Below are 26390 nucleotides of genomic sequence, written 5' to 3'. Positions count from 1 at the left end.
AAACTGCCATTACCATCTCTGGGACCTTGAACAAGTTACTTAATCTCTCTGTCCTTGGTTTTCCAAAAATTATAATAAGTGGGACTAATAATGGTAGCTACCTCACAGAGTTGCAGTTAAATGAGTTAATATAACTTAAGTGCTTAGACAGCCAAGGTGCTTAGAACAGTAACACACCAACGTTTGCTGTCACTTTAATCTGTAAAAGAAGCTGAGAAAGGAGTTGTGCACGTTTCATTGTTATCTAAATTTTTCTTTAAAATATTTGAAGGACAAAACATATTTTCTTCCCTTCAAAACTTGCACAACCCTAATGGTCTTAACTTTTCAGATATTCTACAATTACAGCCTGGAGGTAAACAATTCCTGAGGCAAAAGGCCACACAGATGAAAGTTTTCTCTTTCCTAATTTGATAAAACAGTTGTGTTGACTTTTAAGGCACTATGAAATTTAGAGCATTTGTCAAATAATAGAATTATTAATTACTCTTAGGCTGTAATATTACAATTCTCAGTTATTTTTTCTCTATTTGTCTTCAGCTCATTCTGTACCAAAAAAGGGAGGTGGCATAAAATGCCCCCCAAAACCCTCATGCAATAGAAGTTTATACAACTGAACACCAATACTACCTTTATCACTTCCATAATAATAGAACACTGTTTTACTGAGAGCACACCACCGTTTCTGCCATTCAAATCCCAGAAAACTGTGATCTACAATAAAGGGAGAAAAGAAACAGTTTAGATAATATACATTACCTTTATAAATATAGTGTGATTTCCCTACTGTAAAAGGAAAAGTTAGTTATTATGATTTCTAAGGTTCCTTTTAGCTGTAAAATTCTATGACTAATTAGTTTGTGTCTTCTTTTCCAAGACACAAACAAAGCTAAAAGGAATACACTGAAGCAGAGATGGGGCTGCTATATTTGTGGGATCGACTACATGGCTAACAAACTTTCCTGACAGGAATAGTCAAAAAGGCATTTGACTATAAGGTCTTAAGATAATTGATTCATCTGGGTCACATTTTCTTATCTGTCATAAAAAGGAGGGAGGAGGAGTTGACCTAGATTATTTCTGTTATCTCTTTTGGCTTTAAAATTCAGCTAGGAAAGCTAAGAAAAGCAAATGGAATACAGGAAGCCCAAAGGGACTTCCTGAGAGATAAACTGAATGGTAATGAAGAGGCTTTCTGCTTTTCATTTCTTATATCATGATACTACCTCCATATTTCATTTCTATTATATATTGGTGTTGAAAGAGTGAGACCATATGGTCAACTCTCAATTATCACAGCCAATAGAGAGGAACACTGAATGAATAACAGAAAATGGCAGAAAAATATGCTAAGCTTGATCTGAACCATAGCAAACATGGCATATGTCAGATTAGGAAAAAGATAACCCTCTGCTCAGCCAAGGGGGATAACAGTGAGAAGTCCCATCTTGGAGATACAGTCAAGGCAGGAAGAGGCAGGAAACAGCTCCTGAATCATCAACAAATACCCAAGGTTGACAACAATAAACTTGATCAAATGTTTTATTTTGTTCTTAGAAAGTACTCTGAGCTGAAAGCTGTATTTTGTAGTTGGGATAATGTCATTAGATTTTCTTAGAGTCTTAGATTTTTAGAATTTTCATTAGAATCATATAATTTACCTTTTCTTCGTTTTTCAAGGTAGCCAGCCTTTAACACAAAAGGAAGGTCCTGGGCTGCAATTGGAGGAAACTGGTTTCCTATGGAAGGTAGGGAGCAAAAAAAGCAGTGAGTAATCCCTTTTAGAAAAATCAAATATCAGATCTCATTAGATTTAGTATATTTTTAATTACTCAAATTAATTAAATCCAAGTCTATTAGTTTTATTTCATATGTATTCCATAGACTAGTCCCTCTCCACCTCCTGTGAATCTCAAGAGCAAAAAAATATTCTGTACTGTTACATCTTAATATACTATGCTTCCAAATGCACAATAATATTATGTAACTTAATGATCTCTAAAGGGTAATACTTTTTGACCTGCATTCTCTAAGGAATGGACTAGGACACTGTTATAAATAATAGTGTTCAATATCTTTATAAATTCATTGGAAATATACTACAGTTGCTTTAGCATTTTACTAGAATGCTGCTGCTGCTGCTGCTGCTGCTAAGTCACTTCAGTCGTGTCCGACTCTGTGCGACCCCACAGATGGCAGCCCACCAGGCTCCCCTGTCCCTGGGATTCTCCAGGCAAGAACACTGGAGTGGGTTGCCATTGCCTTCTCCAATGCGTGAAAGTGAAAAATGAAAGTGAAGTCGCTCCGGAATGTCCTACCCTCAGCGACCCCATAGACTGCAGCCTTCCAGGCTCCTCCGTCCAAGGGATTTTCCAGGCAAGAGTACTAGAGTGGGGTGCCATTGCTTTCTCCGTTACTAGAATGCTAACAAGTGAAAATAACCAGTCCAATGACAGTTTCCATGGAATACCACCAATAAAAACAGTCTTAAAATAGTTTATGATAAATAATGTTTTGATAGGAAGCTTATTATATACAAATTAATCACAGAGTTACCAACTGGTTTTTTAAAAAATATCCAGTAGCTATAAAATCATGTTATTTTTCCTTAAGAAACTAAAATTCAAATTAAAGTACTAATTTCATTTCCCTGGTGGATCAATTTTGCTCAGTAAACACAAAACAATTATCATTAAAATATATTTAAAACGGAGTAATAATTTTGAAATACATATAAAATTTTAAGGAAAGTCAGTGGGAAAGTTTGAACAACTGTCTAATCAATGTATCCATTTAATCCATTGAAGGGAAAAGTTATTTAGTATAGTACTTTTTTACATAAAATAAAACTAACATAAAGGAATCTTATCTATGTGAGTAAGTCCTGGTTAACCACTAAATTAAAGAAGGTGACTATAGTTTGACTTGCTTTTTTAAAAGAAAAGAAAAAAATGATTAATAGCATCTTTTAAATTAAACTAGGTTATACCAACATACAGAAATATTATATCACATAGAAATATGAAATTTTAGCTAATATAAAACCATTTAGGAAAATTTTCTTTCTAAATAAGATTCCTGAAAACAAAGTATTTACCTCTTCAACTAAGCAAGATGATAGTTTAGTTTTTGTGGAAGTATGCTTGGACTCAGTCTTTTGCGTAACTGGCACAGAGAGTTCTTAAGTGAACTATACAAAATCCCTTTGTAGGAAGCATCATTTGGATGACATTGCAGAATGAGAAAGCAAACATACTAATTAAACATTTAATATGATTATTGTATGTCATGAAAAAATGTCTACGTGGTTTGTGCACAGTGGTAAAACCAGAAAATTCACTGCAAACATCCCATAAATAATCTTGAGTCTTTCGGATGATGGAAACAAACTCTTAAGCACACATTTATGGATGAAATTAAGCTACCCAAGGAAGAGGCAACTTTTCAGTCTTTAGGTCTAATACAAAAGGGTACAAGGAGCGATTAATTACCTCTACTTGGCTAGATAAGGCTCATGGAGAAGTAGAGCCATGACCCTCTCATATCCATTGGGGCATAAAATAAATGTTCTTTACATATAAAAGAAATGCTCTAAATCTTAAGAAGAAACTTTACATTCTAAAGAGAAATGGGTACCTTTAGCATAGCTTTCAACTTTAAAAAGTTACTGGTCCAGAAAAAAGGAGGGGAAGAAGTGGAAGAGAAGAAAGGGAATTAGAATTTACAAAGGTGAATATATATAACCCGAAGCTCTTGCTTTAAGAAAAATGTTGATTAAATTTCCATCTGGTAAATCAATAAAATTTGATGTCACAAGCAACACTTATTCTGAATTCTAAATTCATGTCTCTAATATAAAATCTTTTATTTCATTCCTAAAGGGGAAAAACAAATTTTCTGACTAAAATTTCATTTTTCTAAACTCCTTTTGTTATTTGTCCAACACCTAGGTTTTGTTTAACATACACATGAATTTTTTTTAAAGTAAAAGTAAAGTAATAGTAATCCCTTTAAATACTTCAGATTTTAAGTTCTTAGAAGAACCATTTGACTTGTATAACACCATAAACATATAAACACTTAATACTTTTTGATGGTAGAAATTGAAAATTTGTAACAAGATATAAAAAGTAATAATTTCTCTTTAAAAAAATATGAACTCTCAGATCATTTAGACCTCATATCACTGTACCTAGAATGAGCAACAGTATGCCACCATTTAAGGAGATACACACTGATTCAAATAATTATTGTTGTTCAGTTGCTCAATTGTATCCAACTCCTTGTGAACCCACAGACTACAACACAATAGGCTCCCCTGTCCTTCACTATCTCCCAGAGTATGCTCATGCCCATTAAGCTGGTGATGCCATCCAACCATCTCATTCTCTGTTGCCCCCTTCCCCTCCTGCCTTCAATCCTTTCCAGCATCAGGGCCTTTTCAATGAGTCAGCTCTTTGTACCAGGTGGCCAAAATATTGGAGCTTCAGCTTCAGCATCAGCCCTTCTAATGAATACTCAGGACTGACTTCCTTTAGATTGACTGGTTTGACCTCCTTGCAGTCCAGGGGATGCAAGAGTCTTCTCCAGCACCACAGTTTAGAAGCATCAGTTCTTCGGTACTCAGCCTTCTTTATGGTCCAAATAATTATTAATAAGACTACCACAGACAGAGGTGTCTGGTGGGCTACAGTCCATGGGATTGCAAAGAGTCAGACAACCACTGAGCAACTAACACACACACACACACAAATGCAGCTATGCTGATACATGAAGAGAAGAAAGGTAAAGCTAATATAAACGTATCTGGCAGGTAACAAAGAGTTGCTGAAAATCTATCAAACACAATTATATTATCTCACCAAGAGAAACTATGCATCACAGCCAATTACAACATTCCAACAAACTCACTATTATCAACTCTGTTTCACTACCAAAATTCACACCCTTGTCTCAAAAATAAGTTTAGCACTGAGCTTTAATTCTTTGGCACAGGATTAGGCATTCAGTAAATGTTGGCTTTTATTAATTATAATTAAATATTATTATTATACTTAGTATAACTATTAATTCAAATGAATGGTTACCAATGTGACTATAAGACTATTTAATGTTGCCTAGGGAATTTTAATCAGAAAAATGAAAAGCATGATTCGGTAACTGTATGAGTTAAGCATTACAGTTATTTTAAAAGCAACTTGATGATTTCTTTCTGAGTATATGAAAGTGGTTGATAGAGAAATTATATCTTAACTCAAAGGAGAAAATATAATTAACCTATACTCCAGGGCAGCTTATTTATACTGCAGACTATCACCGCATAGCTTTCTAAAGTGGCCAAAAATTTTCAATACCCTGACAAAATAAACATATACTCACAAAGACAAGTCTTCTTTTTATAATATGAGCATGTATTTCTTATATAATAATAGTCCAACTTTTCTAAACCATATCAATATTAGACATTAAAACTAATACCCTACAAGAGCAGGCAAGGAATGTGTCTTCTTCCAATTTGGCATTTTGGAATCTGAAATATGCAAAATGGTAACAATGTCACAAAAAATTCAAAGAAACAAGTATACATGCCTAATATATCCTACTAACTCAGTGGGAAAAAGAAGCAGTGAAATCCAAATTTTCTTATAGTTAGGTAGGGATCAATATTTTATTTACAAGGCCACTGTTTTTAAAAGATAACTCAAGAATTCTAGACTGTGTCTTGAAACTTTTGTCTTAAAATCAAACTGTGTTATATAGTGGACATAGTCTACCAGCAAGCTAAAGGAATGGATTCTAGAACAGAGAAGAGTTCCAAAGCATGAAAATATTTAAAAAAAAAAATCACCTAAAACCTAAGTAAGGTATTACCCAATTTTAGTAATTTTATTAATCTACAGTTTTAATTTTTTCCATTGAAACTAGGAGGAAAAATACTGAAATCTTTAAATATAGCCATGTATTTAAGAAATAAGTTCTATCTTTTAAAATGCCTTAAATGTTAAAATATTTAATAACAATATTTAATAAAATATTAAATAATATCCCCATTCTAAGATTCCATGACATATATACACATTGATATCTTCTTGCACTTTCAATAACAAATGGCCAAGGATCAAGATGGATTTAACTTTCAAAATATCTAAAGTGAAAATTGTTCACAACATATTTTCATAGAAAAATGGATAACTGCCTTTAGATCTAGCATAGAATTGTCATGTCATTTCAAAGGTTTAATTTCTAACTAGAATCATGGCCTGGAATAGCTGTGAAAGAAAATAAATACATAGACTGGTGATTTGATTCTTACATGATAGTATACAGGTTTCAATGCCATTCTCCCAAATCATCCCACCCTCTCTCTCTGAGTCCAAAAGTCCGCTATACACATCTGTGTCTTTTTTGCTGTGGGGATGACCCAGAGGGATGTTGTGGGAGGGAGGTGGGAGGGGGGTTCATGTTTGGGATTGCATGTACACCCGTAGTGGATTCATGTCAATGTATGGCAAAACCAATACAGTACTGTAAAGTAAAATAAAGTAAAAATAAAAATTTAATAAAAAAAGAAAATAAATACATAATTATTTGTCATATTCTACTAACTCAATTTACATGGAAAATTTGGAATCTCAAATCTTTTCATCAGTTTTTTTTAGTGGCAACATGAAAATTATGTATTCAAAGGACACATGAAACAACAGTAACACTTAAGAAAAGAACTACTACAGTAACTAAAAGATTACTACTTGTGTTTCCTTAGCATAGTCCTTTTATAGAGTTTATTTTCTCATGTATCACTACTACTCTCTTCAGAAAGGATTAATCAATGAATATACTAGTACTGGTGATCCCTAAATCTATCAAGATAGTTACTTTAAAAAGAAAAAAGGCTTATACTTGGTTAGACACAAAGATGGTCAGTTTCCAATTAGCAGGACCATAGAATCCCCAGAGGTAGTTACGCCTTGGCTACCAGATTCAGAGACTGATAAGGCCCCTGTGATGACACCAGGGGCAAAAATAGAAGTTGAAACTCACAGGTTTGCCATCTGTTAGTCTCTCCACCCCCTCTATAAAATGGCAAGTCATCTTGAAAGCTACTCAGCAAAAGCTGAATAACTATTAGGGTAATCCACATTTGCCTTTATTAACTGTTTCTTGATATGGAAATTCCAATAGCCTCATGAGAATCATCAATAGGTCTATCTGAAACCAAAGAAGATAATAACTCAGTATTACAGCTCTGTGCTCACAGGAAACGCTTCATGAATATGGTCCAAAAGATATATTAAATGCTTGTTCAGAGTCCAAACAAAAGCTATATTATATCAAATATATATATGTAACTGTGGCTGATACTGATTTTCATGGAAATCTGTCAATATGTAAAATTCAAGTGGCAATAATAGAAAAATTAAGAATCAGAATTAAGAGAAATCTGAAATCATGGGGGTTCATCAATAACCACTAAAATAGCAGTCAAAAAGCCATAGATTGAAAGTATGTATGGATTACGTTATCCATAAAGTTATATTATACTCACTCACTTAAAACTGCTTCTTTTACTTAAGTATGGCCAGGATTTGAACTATCTAATTACATATCTGAAGACTGCTTTTTTAGATAAATTTTTAGTATAGGACTACTGTCCTTAGCTCATAAATTTAGATGTAAAAATAATATCTCTTGAAGATTTCTGATTCTTTGGTCCAGTGATAGACCTTAAGCTGTAACATTTTTTAATACATTAAAATTATTGCTTATAGAATTAAAAAAATGCTTTTATCCAAAAATTCCAGATACACCAATTTGTGAAAATGCTTGTAAGACTCCTTCAGTTACTTATAGGGATAAAAGCATATCAATGTACTAAATCCATCATTTAAAAATAAAGGTCAATATGAGTAATTTTTTATAAACAAGACTTCTTTTTCATATATTTATAATACTGGGTACTCTTTATACTTTTATATTTTTGTAAAAGCTACTTTTTAATAATACATCATTAGATTCCACAGAAATAAGTTAAATCAAATTTCATCTCCTATATACAGTTACTTCTCAGCTACTTTGTGTCTGACTATATCTTTTTTTTTTTTTTTAGTGGTTAAAAACAACAAAATTTCTAATCTTCAAGTTCTGGAGGTCAGAAGTCCAGAAAGTGTCTCATGGGCTAAAATCAAGGTGTCAGCAGGACTGTGTTCCTTCTGGAGCCTGGAGGACAGACTCTATTTCCTTCCCTTTCCAGCCCCTAAAGGCTGACCTATTTCACTGGCTATTGGCCTCCTTCCATCTTTAAAGCCAGCAATGGTCATTTGAGTCTTTTTCACAATGTCCTCTTTCTGGTTCCAATTCTTTTGCCTCCTTCTTCTCATTTAAAGTAAAAAGTGAAAGTGAGGTCATTTAGTCGTGTCTGACTCTTTGTGACCCCATGGACGGTAGCCTATCAGGATCCTCTGTCCATGGAATTTTCCAGGCAAGAGTACTGGAGTAGGTTGCCGTTTCCTTCTCCAGCTTCTCATTTAAAGGTTCCTGTATTTACATTATGGGCTTCCTTTATAGCTCAGTTGGTAAAGAATCTGCCTGCAATGCAGGAGACCCAGGTTCAATTCCTGGGTCAGGAAGATTTCCTGGAGAAGGAAATGGCAACCCACTGCAGTATTCTTGCCTGGCCTACCTGGATAATCTCCTTATTTTAAGGTCAGCTGATTAGTAATCTGACTCCAAAGGATTCGGATGTGGACTTCTCTGAGGCACTATTATTGTGCCTACTGTACCCCTTATTATCATATCAATTGCCTATTGATTTTTGCATATATTTGGAACTTATGTATCTGTCCACATCTTCTCTGTAACAAGAAAAAACTTAGCTAAATTCAGAAAAGCAATATTTTTTTAAAGTTTATGATACACAAACACAGAGAAACTGTGGTATAGGCTTAAAATGGAATACATTTTTTCCTTAAATTAAAAACAAAATTATAAATATATCAAAATTTTAAGATATTCTAAATAATTAAGTATATATGGTTATGGGTTGGATTTTAATTTAATGTTTTACTTGAACACAAAAATATGCCCCAACCTGACTTTTTAAAATTGAATTATAGTTGATTAAGGGCTTCTCCGGTGGTTCAGATGGTAAAGAATCTGCCTATACAATGCAGGAGACCAGGGTCTGGAAGATCCCCTGAAGAAGAAATGACAACCCACTCCAATATGCTGCCTAGAGAATCCCATGGACAGAGGAGCCTGGTGGGTTACAGTCATGGGGTCACAAAGAGTTAGACTCAACTGAGTGACTATCACTTTCACTTTTTCACATATAGTTGGTCTACAATGTTCTTATAAGTTTAAGGTATATAGCAAAGTGATTCAGACGTATCTATATATCTCTATGTATCTATCTATCTATATATATATATTTCTTTTTTCCCCAGATCCTTTTTCCTTACAGGCTATTACAAAATACTGAGTATCTTTCCTATGCTATATAGCTGGTTTGCGTTTGCAATTTGATTGTATTTTAAGATTGTGATTAAAACCTTGAGTCTTAAATTCAAATTGTAGCTTAACTATTAGTTCTGTGACTTGGGCAAGTTGCTTGATTTCATTTAGTTTTCAAATATGTGAATGTAGGTGTTAAGAGGGCACACTATGGAGATTTACTGTGGAGATTTAGAAATACAATATTTGAGATAACTACTCTAAAATGTTACTTCTTCTTTTTAAATAGCAATGCAAATTTGCCAAGTCCATTGCTCCATAAATAAGAAAACATGAAAGCTGAAAAGAAAAACCACTACAATAAAATCTGAAAGCCTTTTAATAATACAAATTTCTCTCCAGCTACAGCTATTTGGCTATGATTTCTCCAGTAGTCATATATAGATGTGAGAGTTGGACTATAAAGAAAGCTGAGTGCCGAAGAATTGATGCTTTTGAACTGTGGTGTTAGGGAAGACTCCTGAGAGTCCCTTGGATTGCAAGGAGATCCAACCAGTCCATCCTAAAGGAGATAAGTTCTGAGCGTTCATTGGAAGGACTGATGTTGAAGCTGAAACTCCAATACTTTGGCCACCTGATGCAAAGAGCTGACTCATTTGAAGAGACCCTGATGCTGGGAAAGATTGAGGGCAGGAGGAGAAGGGGATGACAGAGGATGAGATGGTTCGATGGCCTCACCAACTCAATGGACATGAGCTTGGGTGAACTCCAGGAGTTGGTGATGGACTGGGAGGCCTGGCGTGCTGCGGTTCATGGGGTCGCAAAGAGTCAGACATGACTGTGCAACTGAACTGAATTGAACTGATAGCTATTTGGTCAAAAATTCTGATGCATGAAAAAACTGATGGTATTGTACACATTAAACTAGCATAAATGAAAAGGAACACAATTCATTTATAAGACAAATTATTAACTAGCTTATATTATGTGCAAGGCCTTTTTCTAAATATTACCTAAGGCAGGGAACTAGAAAATAAACTCAACCTCCTTGAAAATTTGTTGAAAATATTCTGAAAGAAATATCAAATAATTTATACATAAAATTTCAAGAATAATGAATAGTTGATCTTACTCCTTCCTTTCAGAATTTTCCAGTTTATTGTGATCCACACAGTCAAAGGCTTTGGTGTAGTCAATAAAGCAGAAATAGATGTTTTTCTAGAACTTTCTTGTTTTTTCGATGATTCAGCAGATGTTGGCAATTTGATCTCTTGATTCCCTGCCTTTTCTAAAACCAGCTTGAATATCTGGAAGTTCACGGTTCACAAATTGCTGAAGCCTGGCTTGGAGAATTTTGAGCATTACTTTGGTAGCATGTGAAATGCTTGCAAATGTGCGGTAATTTGAGCATTCTTTGGCACTGACTTTCTTTAGGACTGGAATGAAAACTGAGCTTTTCCAGTCCCATGGCCACTGCTGAGTTTTCTAAATTTGCTGGTATATTGAGTGCAGCACTTTCACAGCATCATCTTTTAGGATTTGAAATAGCTCAACTGGAATTCCATCACCTCCACTAGCTTTGTTTGTAGTAATGCTTCCTAAGGCCCACTTGACTTCACGTTCCAGGATGTCTGGCTCTAGGTGAGTGATCACACCATCGTGATTATCTGGGTCATGAAGATCTTTTTTGTATAGTTCTTCTGTGTATTCTTGCCCCCTGTTCTTAATATCTTCCTGCTTCAGTTAGGTCCATACCATTTCTGTCCTTTATTGAGCCCATCTTTGCATGAAATGTTCCCTTGGTATCTCTACTTTTCTTGAAGAGATCTCTTGAGAAATCTACACGCAGGTCAGGAAGCAACAGTTAGAACTAGACACGGAAAAACAAAGTGGTTCCAAATCGGGAATGGAATACGTCAAGGCTTTTATTGTCATCGTGCTTATTTAACTTATATGCAGAGTACATTACGAGAAATGCTGGGCTGGATGAAGCACAAGCTGGAATCAAGATTTCTGGGAGAAATATCAATAACCTCAGATATGCAGATGACACCACCCTTATGGCAGAAAGTTAAGAAGAACTAAAAAGCCTCTTGATGAAAGTGAAAGAGGAAAGTGAAAAAGTTGGCTTAAAGTTCAACAATCAGAAAACTAAGAACATGGCATCCAGTCCCATCACTTCATGGCAAATAGATGGGGAAACAGTGGCTGACTTTATTTATTTAGGGGGGCTCCAAAACCACTGCAGATGGTGACTGTAGCCATGAAATTAGAAGACGTTTACTATTTGGAGGGAAAGTTATAACCAACCTAGACAGCATATTAAAAAGCAGAGACATTACTTTGCCAACAAAGATCCATCTAGTCAAGGCTATGGTTTTTCCAGTAGTCCTATATGGATGTGAGAGTTGGACTATAAAGAAAGCTGAGCGCCAAAGAATTGATGCTTTTGAACTGTGGTGTTGACACTCTTGAAAGTCTCTGAGACTGCAAGGAGATCCAACCAGTCCATCCTAAAGGAAATCAATCCTGAATATTCACTGGAAGCACTGATGCTGAAGCTGAAACTTCAATACTTTGTCCACCTATTGTGAAAAGCTGACTCATTTGAAAAGACCCTGATGCTGGGAAAGATTGAGGGCAGGAGAAGAAGGGGATGACAGAGGATGAGATGGTTGGATGGCATCATTGACTCAATGGACATGAGTTTGGGTGGACTCTGGGAGTTGGTGATGGACACGGAGGCTTTGGAGTGCTGCAGTCCATGGAGTCGCAAAGAGTCAGACATGACTGAGCAACTAAACTAAGCTGAACTGAACTCCTTCCTTACTTACATTAGCTCTGTATCAAACACGACCTTTACCATACTGACAGACTGTAAGTTTTAAGCATCTTTTAAAAAAAGTAACATCAAATATAAATAACAAATATATCTATAAACAAATATCAGCATGGTTCAAGGTAATAATAATTACAACAGCTAACATTTATTATGTCTTTAAAGCTTTACCATGAGTTAAGCATGATATAGTCATCATCTGATTTTATTCTCTTACATCCCCAAAGGTTCCCAATGGAAAATTAATGTCACAGGCATGCGGTGGATCCAGGACCCCAAGTCTGTCCAATGAAGCCCATTCTCTGAAATGCTATGTCCTACTGTTGATGAAATAAGTGAATGTCATCCACAGAATGGAGAAGGAAATGGCAACCCACTCCAGTATTCTTGCCTAGAAAATCCCATGGACAGAGGAGCCTTCCTTGCAGGCTACAGTCCATGGGGTCGCAAAGAGTCAAATATGACTTAGAGACTGAGGGCATCTACAGAAACTCTATAAGACAATATCATTGAATTACTGTTCTGTGGCATTAATCACAATTATGCATTTAAATTCTAGAACATTTGTTTCATTTTCTACAAGATTTTAGAGAAATAAATTTCACTTACTAAAAATGTCATTTTAAAAGATTTCCATTTTAGTTTAAAAACACATTCACACAAACATGAGACAAATTAGTAATGAGAAGACTGATAGCTATGAAAGGAAAAAGAGGCTCTTTTTGTATGCAGATTCCTCTATCAAACTATATTAAATACAAAATAAATGTAATTTAGACTGGATTCTTAAGCTCCTTTCCATTCAACTATGTTTTTACTTTCTCATAGGCTATACAGCAATCTTAATTTTTTCTCTTTTGTAACTGTTTTATGTTTTAAATTTAAGCTATAAATTTTTATAATTATTTTTAGAATAAAAGTAACATTTTTCTAATTTAAAATATTCTTTAAGTTCATTTTCATTGATTTATTTATCCTATTCTGTATATTAAAAGTTTAGAGTCATTAACAATGAGCCAACAGCATAATGCCAAAGTAAGATTCAGTAAAAGCAGTTCTACCAAGTACAAAACCAGGTAGCCCAAGTATATAACTCCCAAACAGCTATGTGAAACTTAAGGATAAAATCACAGAATGCCTATAGGAATAGGCACCCTGAACATTTTTCAGACAATCCCTTTAAAATACTACTTGTCTTGATCAAACTTTTGGTAATTATTAAATCCCAGGCAGAAGATATGACCCTTGCAAGAAGCTAAGGCAGCTCTTTTCTGTTACTGCTTAAGAGTCATATCCCTTAACAAGCAGCCAAGCTGGAAGTAATGTTGATATATACTCTTATTTATAAATTTACATATAAATTTGTAAGGTTTAATAGCTTTGCAGGACCTGGATGAAGATAACCTTAACACAAAAATAAATCAGCAGCTGTCCTTAAAATTCTCAGTGCCAAAATAATTCTAGCTTGCAAAATATTTGCACATGCCCACTTTACCTAAATAAAACATCCACAGAACAACATGTTACTGAGAATAAGAGTATGAGTCTACTCTACAATATGAACTGGTAATCTTATACACATCTGGGGAACTGAAAGAATTAGAAAACATTGTTATTTATGTAACTGAGTAAATTACTACAGAATACAAGTTGAAACTTCAATATTAGACCAGTTAATGCATAGCATGTTTTTTTCCTCTAGTACCTGAAAATAAAAGCATACCATATGCTTAATCATCTTTCTGGTCATCAACTTCAGAGTAACTCTGAACAGTCAAATATGGGACTGGCTCAGGAGAGAGACATTCACATGGTACCTACAGTATTAGCCTAAAATGATGTGTTCACAAATTTGTCTTTTCTACTAAGCTTTGAGCAAGGGATCATGATGGTGATTCTCAAACTTGAGTGTGCACCAAAATCACCAAGGGTACGTATTTAAAATGTAGAAGGACAACATTGAATTAAACATTGTTCTTGATGGTATATTTGAAAACCTCATCTAGTACTAGTTTATAGGATTTATAAAATATGTTCTAAAGATGTTTAATATAAAATTAAAAGAACATCAATAAGTAGATACAATACACTTCCGCAGTCACAACACTGAAAACAAAGGGAAAATGCCAGACGTACAATCATGAGGATAATAAGTTTGTTTACAGCATACCTAACTTTTGAGTCATTAAAATAATTCTATAAACATTTTATATGTGTTAACCATTGCCTATCTGGTCCCCCACTGCTAAAAAGAAGAGGAAGAGAAAACCAACAGGAAACACAAGAGTGAGGGGCAAGATAGCAGGTAAAGGGCTTTCATAACTGAATAGCAAAAAGGGCATTCCATCTTAACACCCACTTTCACAGTTAACAACACTCCAATTCAGTTCTACACTTTATAAAAACCAACATAAAGTAAGAGATACAATGCAAAGAAAAAAATAAATTGGAACTGCACATATAGTATTAAAATTGCCCATTTTTAACCATGTGATTTTGGCATATTTTTCAAAAATTAGTATCCGTGATATAAAAAGTCAACTGCCAGATGGACTAACTGACATTTACCATGAGTTACACATCATAACGCAACCTAGTAATTTGTTCACTGTGTGGACTACCTCACCCCGGGTTCGCAAGGTAACACAGTCCAACTGTCCATGGTCTCCTTTTCTCCTAATTAAGAGCTGTCATTACCAGAACAAAGTCACTACTAACATTTTTATTCAAAACTCAAAATTAAAACTTCAAAAAGAAGTTCATTGAATATTAAATGGAATAAAATGTTTGTCAGCAACTTCCAACTACGGATTCACCTTCATGCAACAATCAGCGCCTTTTAGCCACGTGTGAACACACCCACCAAGACAGTTCAGCTGTGGTATCTCACTGCAATGTAAGGTGCTGGCAGACACCTCAGGGGAGTTTAGGTAGTGAAACTGTCCGAACGCAGAACCTTAGTTTGCTCATGAATATTTAAAATATACAATGACCTCTTAAAACAAGGAAAAGACTTAAAATCCAAAGGATATACATCCTACTCCATGTGAATAAATGATAAAACATAAAACAAAACTTATTCAAAATAAATCCAGATATGGTAAGCTCTTGTGGTAAGATATTCCATTACATGTCTTTCTCCACAAATTCAGTCTGTAATTAAATCATATCTGAATAGACCATGATGTATATTCTCACTGAAAAAAACTTACATATATAATATTTTATATATATAGATAGATATAGATAGATATTCTCCCTAAGAATACAATTATAGTTAGTAACTAAATTAATTCGATTAAGTTCCCTTCATCTGGATAGCCTCATCTGCAAGATTCAAAGTTCTACTTTACTTTTAAAAATGATCAAAATATATTAAATTAGAGAAAAGAAATGCCTCATAAACCCCTCAGATGACAGAAACCTATGGTAATTTGATACTTGGTCCAATGATCTCTTACCAATCAAAGAAAGCAGATATGATATTAGAAATCTTTTTTTGCCTTCAATCTTTCCCAGCATCAAACAAAATAAGAAGAGGGCGGCAGAGGATGAGATGGTTAGACAGCATTACCAACTTAATGAACATGAACTTGAGCAAACTCTGGGAGATAGTGGAGGACAGGGAGGCCTGGTATGTTGCAGAACATGGGTTCACCAAGAGTCAGACCTGACTTACCAACTGGAACAACAACAACAAATTACAAATCCATACATGGATAAGAATTAGTATAGTCACTAATTCGTCAAAGAATGACTTTCTCACAGGGTGAATAGGAAAAAATATTTGCATGGATGTCACAAAAATGAACTCCTGCATATCACCAAAAAAAAGTTAACAGTTTAACAGAAAAACAGGTAAAAAGTATGAACCAGGCAATTCACAGAAAAAGTACAAAAGCCAATAAACATGAGAAAAGATGAATGTTTACTGATTTATTGTCTTTCCCCAGCTGTCCTTACCTCCCCTAGAATATGAAATCAGAGACTATACTGTCTTACCCACTGTGTATCTCCAGGGCCTAGATTAGCACCTGGGACACAGTAATACTCATTAAATTTTGCTGAATAAATAAACAAACCTTACTAAAAATGAAAAATAACAAACTAACCCACCGACTCAATGTATGTGAATTTGAGTAAAGTCCAGGAGTTGGTGATGAACAGGGAGGCCTGGTGTGCTGCAGTCCATGGGGTAGAAAAGTCGGACAGAGTTGAGCGACTGAACTGAACTGAACTGAAGGCAGGATAGAATTTTTAAATGAAAAACAAAAAAGAATGTCTCCAAATTTTTAAACAATTTAAATTAAGTTTATATTAGTAAATCACAGCCAGAAAAATTTCAACCACTGATCTAGAAGATTTCATTTAATCAATACAAGTGTACAACTTGAAAACAAACCCCTCGGTACAAAGATATACCCTCGAGACTGTGCAAACAGGCCAAGTCTCATGTATCCACACTAATGTTCACTCTGCCTGGGATGTGTTACTCTTTACACCTTTCCTCATTTTATCATTTCTCTCTCTACCCTCAACACCTAGAAAGCGTCCAGTTCATCCCTCAGGATAAAGCTCAGCTCTTAGAAATGCCTTTCTACAGTGACATAATAAAAATATTTGTAAGAAAGAAGATCAATTTCTCAAAAAGATTAAAGGAAGCTATCTTCGCTGATACAATTCTAATTATCACTGATTTCTTTAGTATTCTAAAAAAGTCATTTCAGTGAAACAAAAGTGTCACTGGTTTTTAATTATCCAGATATTTCTATATTTTCCAAAACTCTCCACCTGATTACAGAAACAACCAAAGGATTTAAGATAAAACATATTCTGGGAAAAATACTGATGAATTTCTATAAGTCCACATGGGCTAGACATGTTCTTGGTCGTAAAAATAAGCATTTATGATAAATTCATTTTTTTTCAAAATGAAATAAATCTAAAGTTTTACCATTACAATACTAATAATCCATTTTTGTTTTAGGACAACTTAGATGCTTTTAGACTGATTCACATAAAAATATGAACAAAAATAATTGTGCCAGGCTATAACTGGTATTCCAAATTTCATCTGGGAAATAAATTTTATGGCTACACTATAAACTTCCAAAATCCTGAAGTTTTAATAGATATGCTGACACAACCTTAACCATAACATTTCTAGCAACTGCTGCTATAATAAATCTGTCAGTTTCTGTAATGCCTATGACAAATCCATTAATATGAATGATGTTCACTTCAGATAGCACACCACACAGCAACTGCACAAGTGTGTCATCTCCATTCTGAGTAGCAAATCAGTAATCAATATTTGTAAAAGCAGCAGCTAATCCTTTGTAAAATCACTGGTTCAGTGATTGAAGAGTTTGCTCAATCCACACAGTTAATCCCTCTTCATCTGCTTGAGCCCGCTATTTATCCCACCCTCTCAGAGTGCTAGCTATGGCAGATTAATACATCTCCACACATTAAACCTGACCTGACAATTGACACAGGATACTGCTGACAGGATAAGCTCTACAAACAGTGGCCTTCTAAAAAGGAAGCTGAATATTAACATTCAGAAACTCAAAATTTACAAATAGGCCCCCACTGCCCCTTCCCAACTCTAGTCACTCCTGATTTATTGAGCCCACTCTTTATGAAATATATTCTTATTTTTGGTTTTAAAAGTCTTCTGGCAGATTCTAGAATGCTTGTTCATAAAGTATGCTTTGTTATTAATTTAAGTCAAGGTAAATAGAAATTTTGTGGCCAAGAGAAGAGGCTCATTTGTATAAAACCATTTGGAGAATTCTTACATCTAAAGTAAAATTCTTATATGTAAAGTAGAATTCTTACATATAAAGTTCTCGGCTACTGGTACTTCAAAAAATTCTTTCCTCACTCAATATGTTGAATAAAATTAATTTTTCAAAAGAACATGCATTCTTGTACATGTACAACTTCTGGTTAGTTGTATCTAAAAAGGAGTATCAAACAAACTATTAAATCTTGCATTTCTCATTCCTCCTAGGAGGAACAGGGGGCCACAGAAAGACAGAAAAGAAACAATATGAGAAGAGCAGAGGAGAATGGTTTCACCAGAAGCCAAAAGAGAACAAGATTTTAAGAGAGGGAATGGAAGACCAGTAGTATCAGTTATTTCAGAAAAGCCAAGAAGGAGAAATGCTAAAACTTACTTACTGAAGATGCAAATTAGGAGGCTGCAGGGATCTTGCTGAGATATCAGGGAGCAGGTATTGTGGGCAGAAACCATGAGTAATTAAGAAATTAAATGGGAAAAAGGGGAGCCAGGAAAAGATAAGCGGTCTTTTAAAAAACTCAGTGGTGAAGGAGGAGATGAGAGGAAACAATAACAAGGAAGAAACGATTTCCAAGTTCACTTTCTAACCCAATATTTGTAGAAATATTCCTTTTTCCATATAAAATTTCACTTTAGTGCAACATCTAGTCTTCAAAGCAACTAAAAGCCAATACTGTAATTTTAAGGGTCTGATCATTTTAAACTTAAGTATAATACATTCATATGTAATGTTTAAAAATAAATGATATTAGGTTAAAAATAATAACTAGCATTTGAAAATTTAGGGTAACATTTGTAATGCAAAAATGTTTCATATGGTATACTGCATATTTTAAGAATGCAATCTCAAAATCTAACAGCTTCTCAGATAGTAAGCAAAATAATTTGTTAGTTAGCTGCATTTGCCATACGAAGAATTATACACATCACCAAATCTTATAACTGATTCTAATTAGCCTTACTGAAAGAAGCTGATACACAGTGTAAATAAAACGACGGCAATACTAGCTCAACATAATAGGTGATCAGTCCAAGTCAAGAATATAGCACATTAGATAAGAAGAGAAGTTTGCCAATAGCTAAGAAAAATAAATTTCAAAACTCTTTTAAACCACAAAAATTACTTAAAGACCAGAGTCATCAATGCCATTTAATACTATCTTGAAATAGTGGTGTTTCTCTAGTAAATTTAAATTATGATATTGCAAAGCTCATTTACACATAACTTTAAAAAATCTACTGTGCAAACTATTCATTCACTCATATTGAAACTCATATCAGTTGTTTTTAAAAATACTAAAGACATTCCTTAAGACTCTAAACATGTGACTATTTCAATGAAATTTTAATGTAAAATATGTGTATGCGTGTATGCAAAATATATACACACACAGTGCTGCCCAATAATCCCAGAGAAGTTATTAATAATATCTGACTTATTTTTTGAGTCATAGTAAAATGACTGGTTCATAGTTCATAAGTAGCTTATACTTTTAATACAACTAAAATCATCTAAGAATAGTACTTTTTTTTTTGAAACAGTATTGTTTCAAGGTGAAGGTAACTGAATATTTCAAAGGAAGGCAACTTATAATTCCCTTCAAAGGTCTTTCATACTTATTTAAAACATCCAAGTAACTAAAGTCTTAAACTTGCAAGCCAATTTTCCAATGTTACATGCACACCAGAGAAAAAATAATAAACCCACATAAGATCAAACCTGTAACACTGGCCTCTTAACAATGAATCTTAACTGAATTAACTTACTAGTCAAGCATTAGTTGCTACTTTAGGATACAATGAGGTGGCAGCAGTACGTCACTGAGCAACTGAAGTCACATGTTTTGAAGAAACTGTTATCTGAAACTTCAGATTTCTTTAAATATTTTATTTCCTAGAGAAATATTTAAATATAAGTGAAATATTTATGTTTTAATAATAGCAAGTATTTACTTTCACTTCACTTCATTCTCTAGAGTGTCAATAAAGCCATTCTCTTCTATTTTTTAGTCACTTTAATAAAATCATATAAGAAAACCTCAAAGAAAGAAAATTAGTGGTCACACTAAAAGGGATCTAGTAACACCATACATTTCTCTGTAGATTCAGACATAAAAGATATAAAGCCTGGATTTTTTTATTCTAAGGAATTCCAAAAATACAAAGGCAGTAGGGATTATTTTTTTCAAAACTCGTATCATTACTTTGGCTTAGCACACATATTCGGAGGTGCCTGACATCGGTTTTTCCCATTACACATGATATTACTTTTCACTGCCTATGGAAGGTGATATTGGCCACATTTCTCCACCCTGTGATCTTACTATTTTTCACTTTATAGTTAATAAGTATCTTATGGGGAGATTCTTTGAGATGATAGTAATGTCCTGTTCTTCCTCAAGCATTCCACTCCTAAGTTTTAATATTCTTTTATGAATCTTGCCTGAATTATTTATGTCTATCATGACTGCAAATGGTGATTTTCTAACTTTTCCCCAATATTTTTAATAAGTAAAAATGTTGACTACTGTTTATATGAATAAGCTGAAAGCCAGACAAAGGATTACAATTTGGGGATTGACTATTCTGTATAGAGAAAAAGGTGCTCTGCCAACACAACAAGTGTGTGTATGTATTGGTTTTTCTTTTGTAACTGCACAGAAACAAGGTATAGTGCCTCATATAATGCACATAAACTGTGCAATAAAAAATAGCAATTCCATTGTAATCCTTACTAGAAGAAGAAGAAAAAAATAAATTGGGAGTCAGAAAACTACTCCTGTCAGCCTCTAAACTTCACTGTGGGTACCCAGAAGATTCAACCTTCCTAGACTTGTGGAATGATAGGCACAGACTGGATCATTTGTAAGCTTCAACTCTAGTATTCTACATTCTAATAATACTCAAATACATAGATTTATTCAAAGGTGTTTTATAAAATCTTTACCACATACATTTTATACCCCATCAAAAAATAAATAAATAACACTAAAACTGGAGGAAAGTATAATAACTGTTCAGGTAAGGCTTACCTACTAATATTCCAAAGGAAATAAAATCTTAACTCCTTTCAGGAATCTTCTGGTTACAACTTACAGCGAAACAGTCATTATTCTATTGTTTATATTACATGGTATAAATTTCCTACAACAAAGAGAAAGAGGGAATTGTTTCTGCAAGAAAAGTGTTGCTGCTGCTGCTGCTAAGTTGCTTCAGTCATGTCCGACTCTGTGCGACCCCAGAGACGGCAGCCCACCAGGCTCCCCTGTCCCTGGGATTCTCTAGGCAAGAACACTGGAGTGGGTTGCCATTTCCTTCTCCAATGCATGAAAGTGAAAAGTGAAAGTGAAGTCGCTCAGTCGTGTCCGACTCTTAGCGACCCCATGGACTGCAGCCCACCAGGCTCCTCCATCCATGGGATTTTCCAGGCAAGAGTACTGGAGTGGGGTGCCATTGCCTTATCCAAAGATAAGTGTTAAGACTTACTAATGTGCCAACTTATCCCTAGGTATAGGTAGTGATAGTAAGGCTTTTAAACAATAATCAGTCTGGGATCTGAGGTCTCAAACCAAAAGATTTGCCAACTTATTCTAATTAAGCAGCCTGGTTTCTATATCTCTTCTGATAGACTTGACACAGAATACAAATCTGAACTCTTGACCAAACTCTTGTCTAAACTTGCCTGATGGTTTAAAGGGAAGAGAAAGTAACAAGTAGAGTTCAACAATAAAACAGACCTCCTGTGTATCTAATGACAACTAGGTGATGGAACTGATATCACAAAGTTACAGTGAACTTGTAATACCAGTGAGAGGTAGAAAATCTAGGCTTGAGTTGGATATGCATATGTGCATTTTATACAGAATTTATAGAAATATACATGCTTGTGTCTCTGGGCTTCCCAGATGGTTCAGTGGGTGAAGAATTTGTATGCCATGAAGGAGATGTGGGTTCAATCCCTGGGATGAATGCATGACAACCCACTCCAGTATTCTTGCCTGGAGAATCCCACGGACAGAGGAGCCTGGCAGGCTACAGTCCATAGGGTTACAAAATGCTGGACACGACTGAAGTGACTGAGCACAGCACAGCACATGTTTGTGTATGTAATTAGTAAAAAAACATATATATATTCAGAGAATAAATATTTACTAAGATGGAATAAATACTTATGTAGCCAGCTTCTTTATATTTGTAACTTAGTGTTTACTTTCTTCAGTTATAAAGTGAAAATTAGCAAGCTGGTTGTCACTAAATGTACAAATCTGACAAAAGTACCATAGATTTAGTACATTCTGCAAACAATGCATAAATACTACACATAAAGCAAAAATAAATATTTTTATTAAAATAATTTCAATGATCAAGGCAAAAGTTGAATTACTTTCATGCAGGTTATTCTTTCAATGTGTGGCTAAAAAATGACATCATAAAGCCAGCAAAAAGAAAGCTGCATTTGAAAACAGGTTTGGGAAGATCCAGGTTTGGGCAAAAGCTACTTGAGGGCTGGACCACTCAAGTTTTATACATCTTCTTTTGTCCACTGAACAGTGCTTGAAACATAATCATTTAATAAATGCAGGTTGAATAAATAAGATTTTAAAGTAAAGATTTTAATGCTTCCATATTATAGAAGCATTCTTTATATTTATATAAAGATTAACTTTACTTTTTATGTTGAAATTGAGTAACCATAGTGGGCCATAAAGTCAAATTATGCCCTCCAAAAGAAATAAAACTCTAATTTAAGTCACTAAGCACTATATAAATATCAGAAAAACCAAAGCCTATTGAATTTTTTGTATGTGGTACTTCACAAAGCAGTTGGCAAATATTCAGCCAGCCAGAGGAAATTCCAAGTGAAACTAAATCCATGTGTGTGTTTGTTTTGTGGGAGCCAATTATTTTCATGGCATGTAAGTTTAACTGGTGTCAGATATAAAATGTCACTTTATAGTTACACTACATGTTCATTCTGTTACACACAGGGCCTAGAAAGATTGATGAATAAACTTTTAACACGAATCAGAAACTTCACTTCCTTTGGCTAACGCTGGGTGCAGTGATAATGCTTTGCCTATATGTACTTTTTAGGGAAATCCACTTAAGGCTTCCCTGGTGGCTCAGATGGTAAAGCGTCTGCCAGCAATGCAGGGGACCCAGGTTTGATCCCTGGGTTGGGAAGAACCTCTGGAGAAGGAAAGGACAACCCACTCCAGTGCTCTTGCCTGGAAAATCCCATGGACAGAGGAGCATGGTAGGCTATAGTCCATGGGGTCACAAAGGGTTGGACACGACTGAGCTACTGCACTTTCACTTTTTCACCGATGGTCTTGGTGACTGTCTCCAGAAGTACCCATGGTGTGATATGAAGATGAGACTCACCTTAAGCTCCCCCAAACAGAGGGGCTAATTTAGGTGTGTAACCACGCAAGCCCACAATTAGCAGCCACAAACATAACCTTCTGCACCCTCATATGGCTGTTCCTTACAGACTGGCCGAGGACACTGCAAGAATGTGATGAGGTGCCATTTTACATTTCTCTCTTCCTGTCTCCCTACTGAGGATATAAAGGCCAAAACCCTCCTTTTCCTCTGTTTCAGGTTATATGAATTGAGATTTATTGACCTCCTGAGGCAATTTATTGACCTCTCTGAAGGCAAGATCATTTGTATTAAGTGAGCATTCTCCTTAGGCATTTCTTGGCATGCTACTGGCTCTTCTCAGTTCCATGTACTCTACCTCTTCAAGTTAAATCATTTTCAAAGGAGCATAAACAAACACCAGTTTAATACAGTGATTCTGCAATTGGATAGCAGGCTGTAGCTCTGGGCACTTCCCAACAATTTCTCCCCTTTGCTTCTCCCTCTAAACCTCTTAACTTCAACTGTGAACTTTATTTCAAAGTAAAATATTTTTCACATAGTCTATATTTGATATTAATAATGTATGATAGTCATTATTCAATGAACAATACACATTTATTATGACTCTGGTATACATCAAGAATCATGTTATACCCTGAGGAGACATAAAAAACAGCACAGATTCTGCCTGTAAAGGGCTCATGTTCTGCACCTGGAAAACAGCATGTGATGAAACAGTAAGTTACTGGATAATCTCAAAACACAAACCAAATCAAGTGCACTGAAGCACACCTCTCCTCTTTCTCCCACATGCCAATCTTTTTTACAGGCACAAGTTTTTAAAAGTCCATCAGGAGTCACTCTGAAGAGAGAAAGTCTTCAAAAAGAGCAATATGTATTTTGAAAGACAGGAAGGAGGGGAGAAATGGTTGCAGCTTCATCTTGCTGAAATGCACATTGGTGGGGCAAAGGACAAGATGGCGTTGTGGAGCGGTAGATGTGTATATACATGCCTACACATGCTACCCATCAAGATGAGTAGCCAGCCAATCCCTTAACGTCTCAAAGCCTCCTTATTCCACGGTGACCATCCTGATTCACTCTTTCTCTGAATGAATGTGCATCATTCCACTGCTTCTTTTGCCAATGCCTTGTCAACAAGCAATACCATTTAAAACTGTGGATTTCAACATATGCTATAAATAGTAACACATGTATGTGGTACTGATTTAAATTACAGCTCAAAAAGAATATGGATAGCACCAAGAATCAGTATAGAATTTTTTTAACACTGTTGGAAATATTTTGGGTTAAATTAGACTGCAACTGCAAAAAATGCAGAGTACTACTAACATAAGTTAACAGATAGCATATTCAAAAGCAGAGACATTACTTTGCCAACAAAGGTCTGTCTAGTCAAGGCTATGGTTTTTCCTGTGGTCATGTATGGATGTGAGAGTTGGACTGTGAAGAAGGCTGAGCGCTGAAGAATTGATGCTTTTGAACTGTGGTGTTGGAGAAGACTCTTGAGAGTCCCTTGGACTGCAAGGAGATCCAACCAGTCCATCCTAAAGGAGATCAGTCCTGGGTGTTCATTGGAAGGACTGATGTTGAAGTTGAAACTCCAATACTTTGGCCACCTCATGCGAAGAGTTGACTCATTAGAAAAGACCCTGATGCTGGGAGGGACTGGGGGCAGGAGAAGAAGGGGACAAGAGAGGATGAGATGGCTGGATGGCATCACCAACTCGATGAACATGAGTTTGAGTGAACTCCAGGAGTTGGTGATGGACAGGGAGGCCTAGGGTGCTGCGATTCGTGGGGTCACAAAGTGTCGGACACGACTGAGCGACTGAACTGAATTGAACTCATCATCCATATACATTAACATATGTACTACAGTCAAAATACTGAACAGGTCCAACATCACAAAGATGCCTCATTCTTATAACTGCATCCTCCTCTATCCCTAAGTTCTGGCAGCCACTACTCTGTCCACCATTTCTATGACTCTGTCATTTCCAAACTGTTATATAAATGGAATCATACAGTAGGTAACCTTAAGGGATTGGCTTTTTTCATTTAAAAGAATTGCCTGGAGATTCAACTAAGTTGTCATTTGTATCAACAGTTCATTTCTTCGCACTGCTGAGTCCTTTTCCAGGGTAGGTATGTACCACAGTTTGTCACTCTCTAGATTTTTAAAGGGCTTCCCTGGTGGCTCAGAGGTAAAGAATCCACCTGCAATTAATGCAGGAGGCCCAAGTTCGATCCCTGGGTGGGGAAGATCACCTGGAGGAAGAAACGGCACCCCACTCCAATATTCTTGCCTTGGAAATCCCATTGACAGAGGAGCCTGGCGGGCTACACAGGGTCACAAAAGAGTCAGACATGACTTAGCGTCTAAACAATGGCAAGCCTTTTCTAAAAAGAAGTTTGCTTTGGACTCAGAGGGAGAGGGCGAGGGTGGGATGATTTGGGAGAATGGCACTGAAACATGTATACTATCATGTAAGAATCGAATCACCAGTCTATGTCTGATGCAGGATACAGCATGCTTGGGGCTGGTACATGGGGATGACCCAGAGGGATGTTGTGGGGAGGGAGGTGGGAGGGGGGGTTCATGTTTGGGATCGCATGTACACCCGTGGTGGATTCATGTCAATGTATGGCAAAACCAATACAGTATTATAATGTAAAATAAAGTAAAAAATAAAAAGTTAAAAAAAATAAATAAATAAAAAGAAGTTTGCTTGCCGAATTCTCACTTCTTAATCCTCAATCTACTACAATTTGAACTCTGCCCATATTGTTGCATAGTTATCTCATAAAATCACTATGCCTTCCTCATTTTTATTCAATAGACAATTTTTGGCATTTATCTCTCTTGGTCTTTCTGAAGCAATTGATACTACTGACCACTCA

At 35.4% G+C, this 26390-nt stretch overlaps 1 protein-coding gene across 1 annotated transcript in view; it reads right to left on the bottom strand.

The window, feature by feature from the left end:
• The window catches only part of SKAP2 (src kinase associated phosphoprotein 2), a 168638-nt gene that overhangs the window by 68132 nt on the left and 74116 nt on the right, over positions 1-26390 (bottom strand). Inside the window, exons 5-6 of the mRNA XM_069588141.1 lie at positions 1662-1739; positions 631-714 (exon numbers count right to left, since the gene is read on the bottom strand). Of these exons, the coding sequence (XP_069444242.1) occupies positions 631-714; positions 1662-1739 (162 nt within the window). The remainder of the gene's footprint in view (positions 1-630; positions 715-1661; positions 1740-26390) is intronic.

Source organism: Ovis canadensis, chromosome 4 (genome assembly GCF_042477335.2).
Source record: "Ovis canadensis isolate MfBH-ARS-UI-01 breed Bighorn chromosome 4, ARS-UI_OviCan_v2, whole genome shotgun sequence".
NCBI classification, from domain to species: domain Eukaryota; kingdom Metazoa; phylum Chordata; class Mammalia; order Artiodactyla; family Bovidae; genus Ovis; species Ovis canadensis.
The sequence above is the reverse complement of the archived record's forward strand: the minus strand, read 5'-3'. Positions and strand labels throughout refer to the sequence as shown.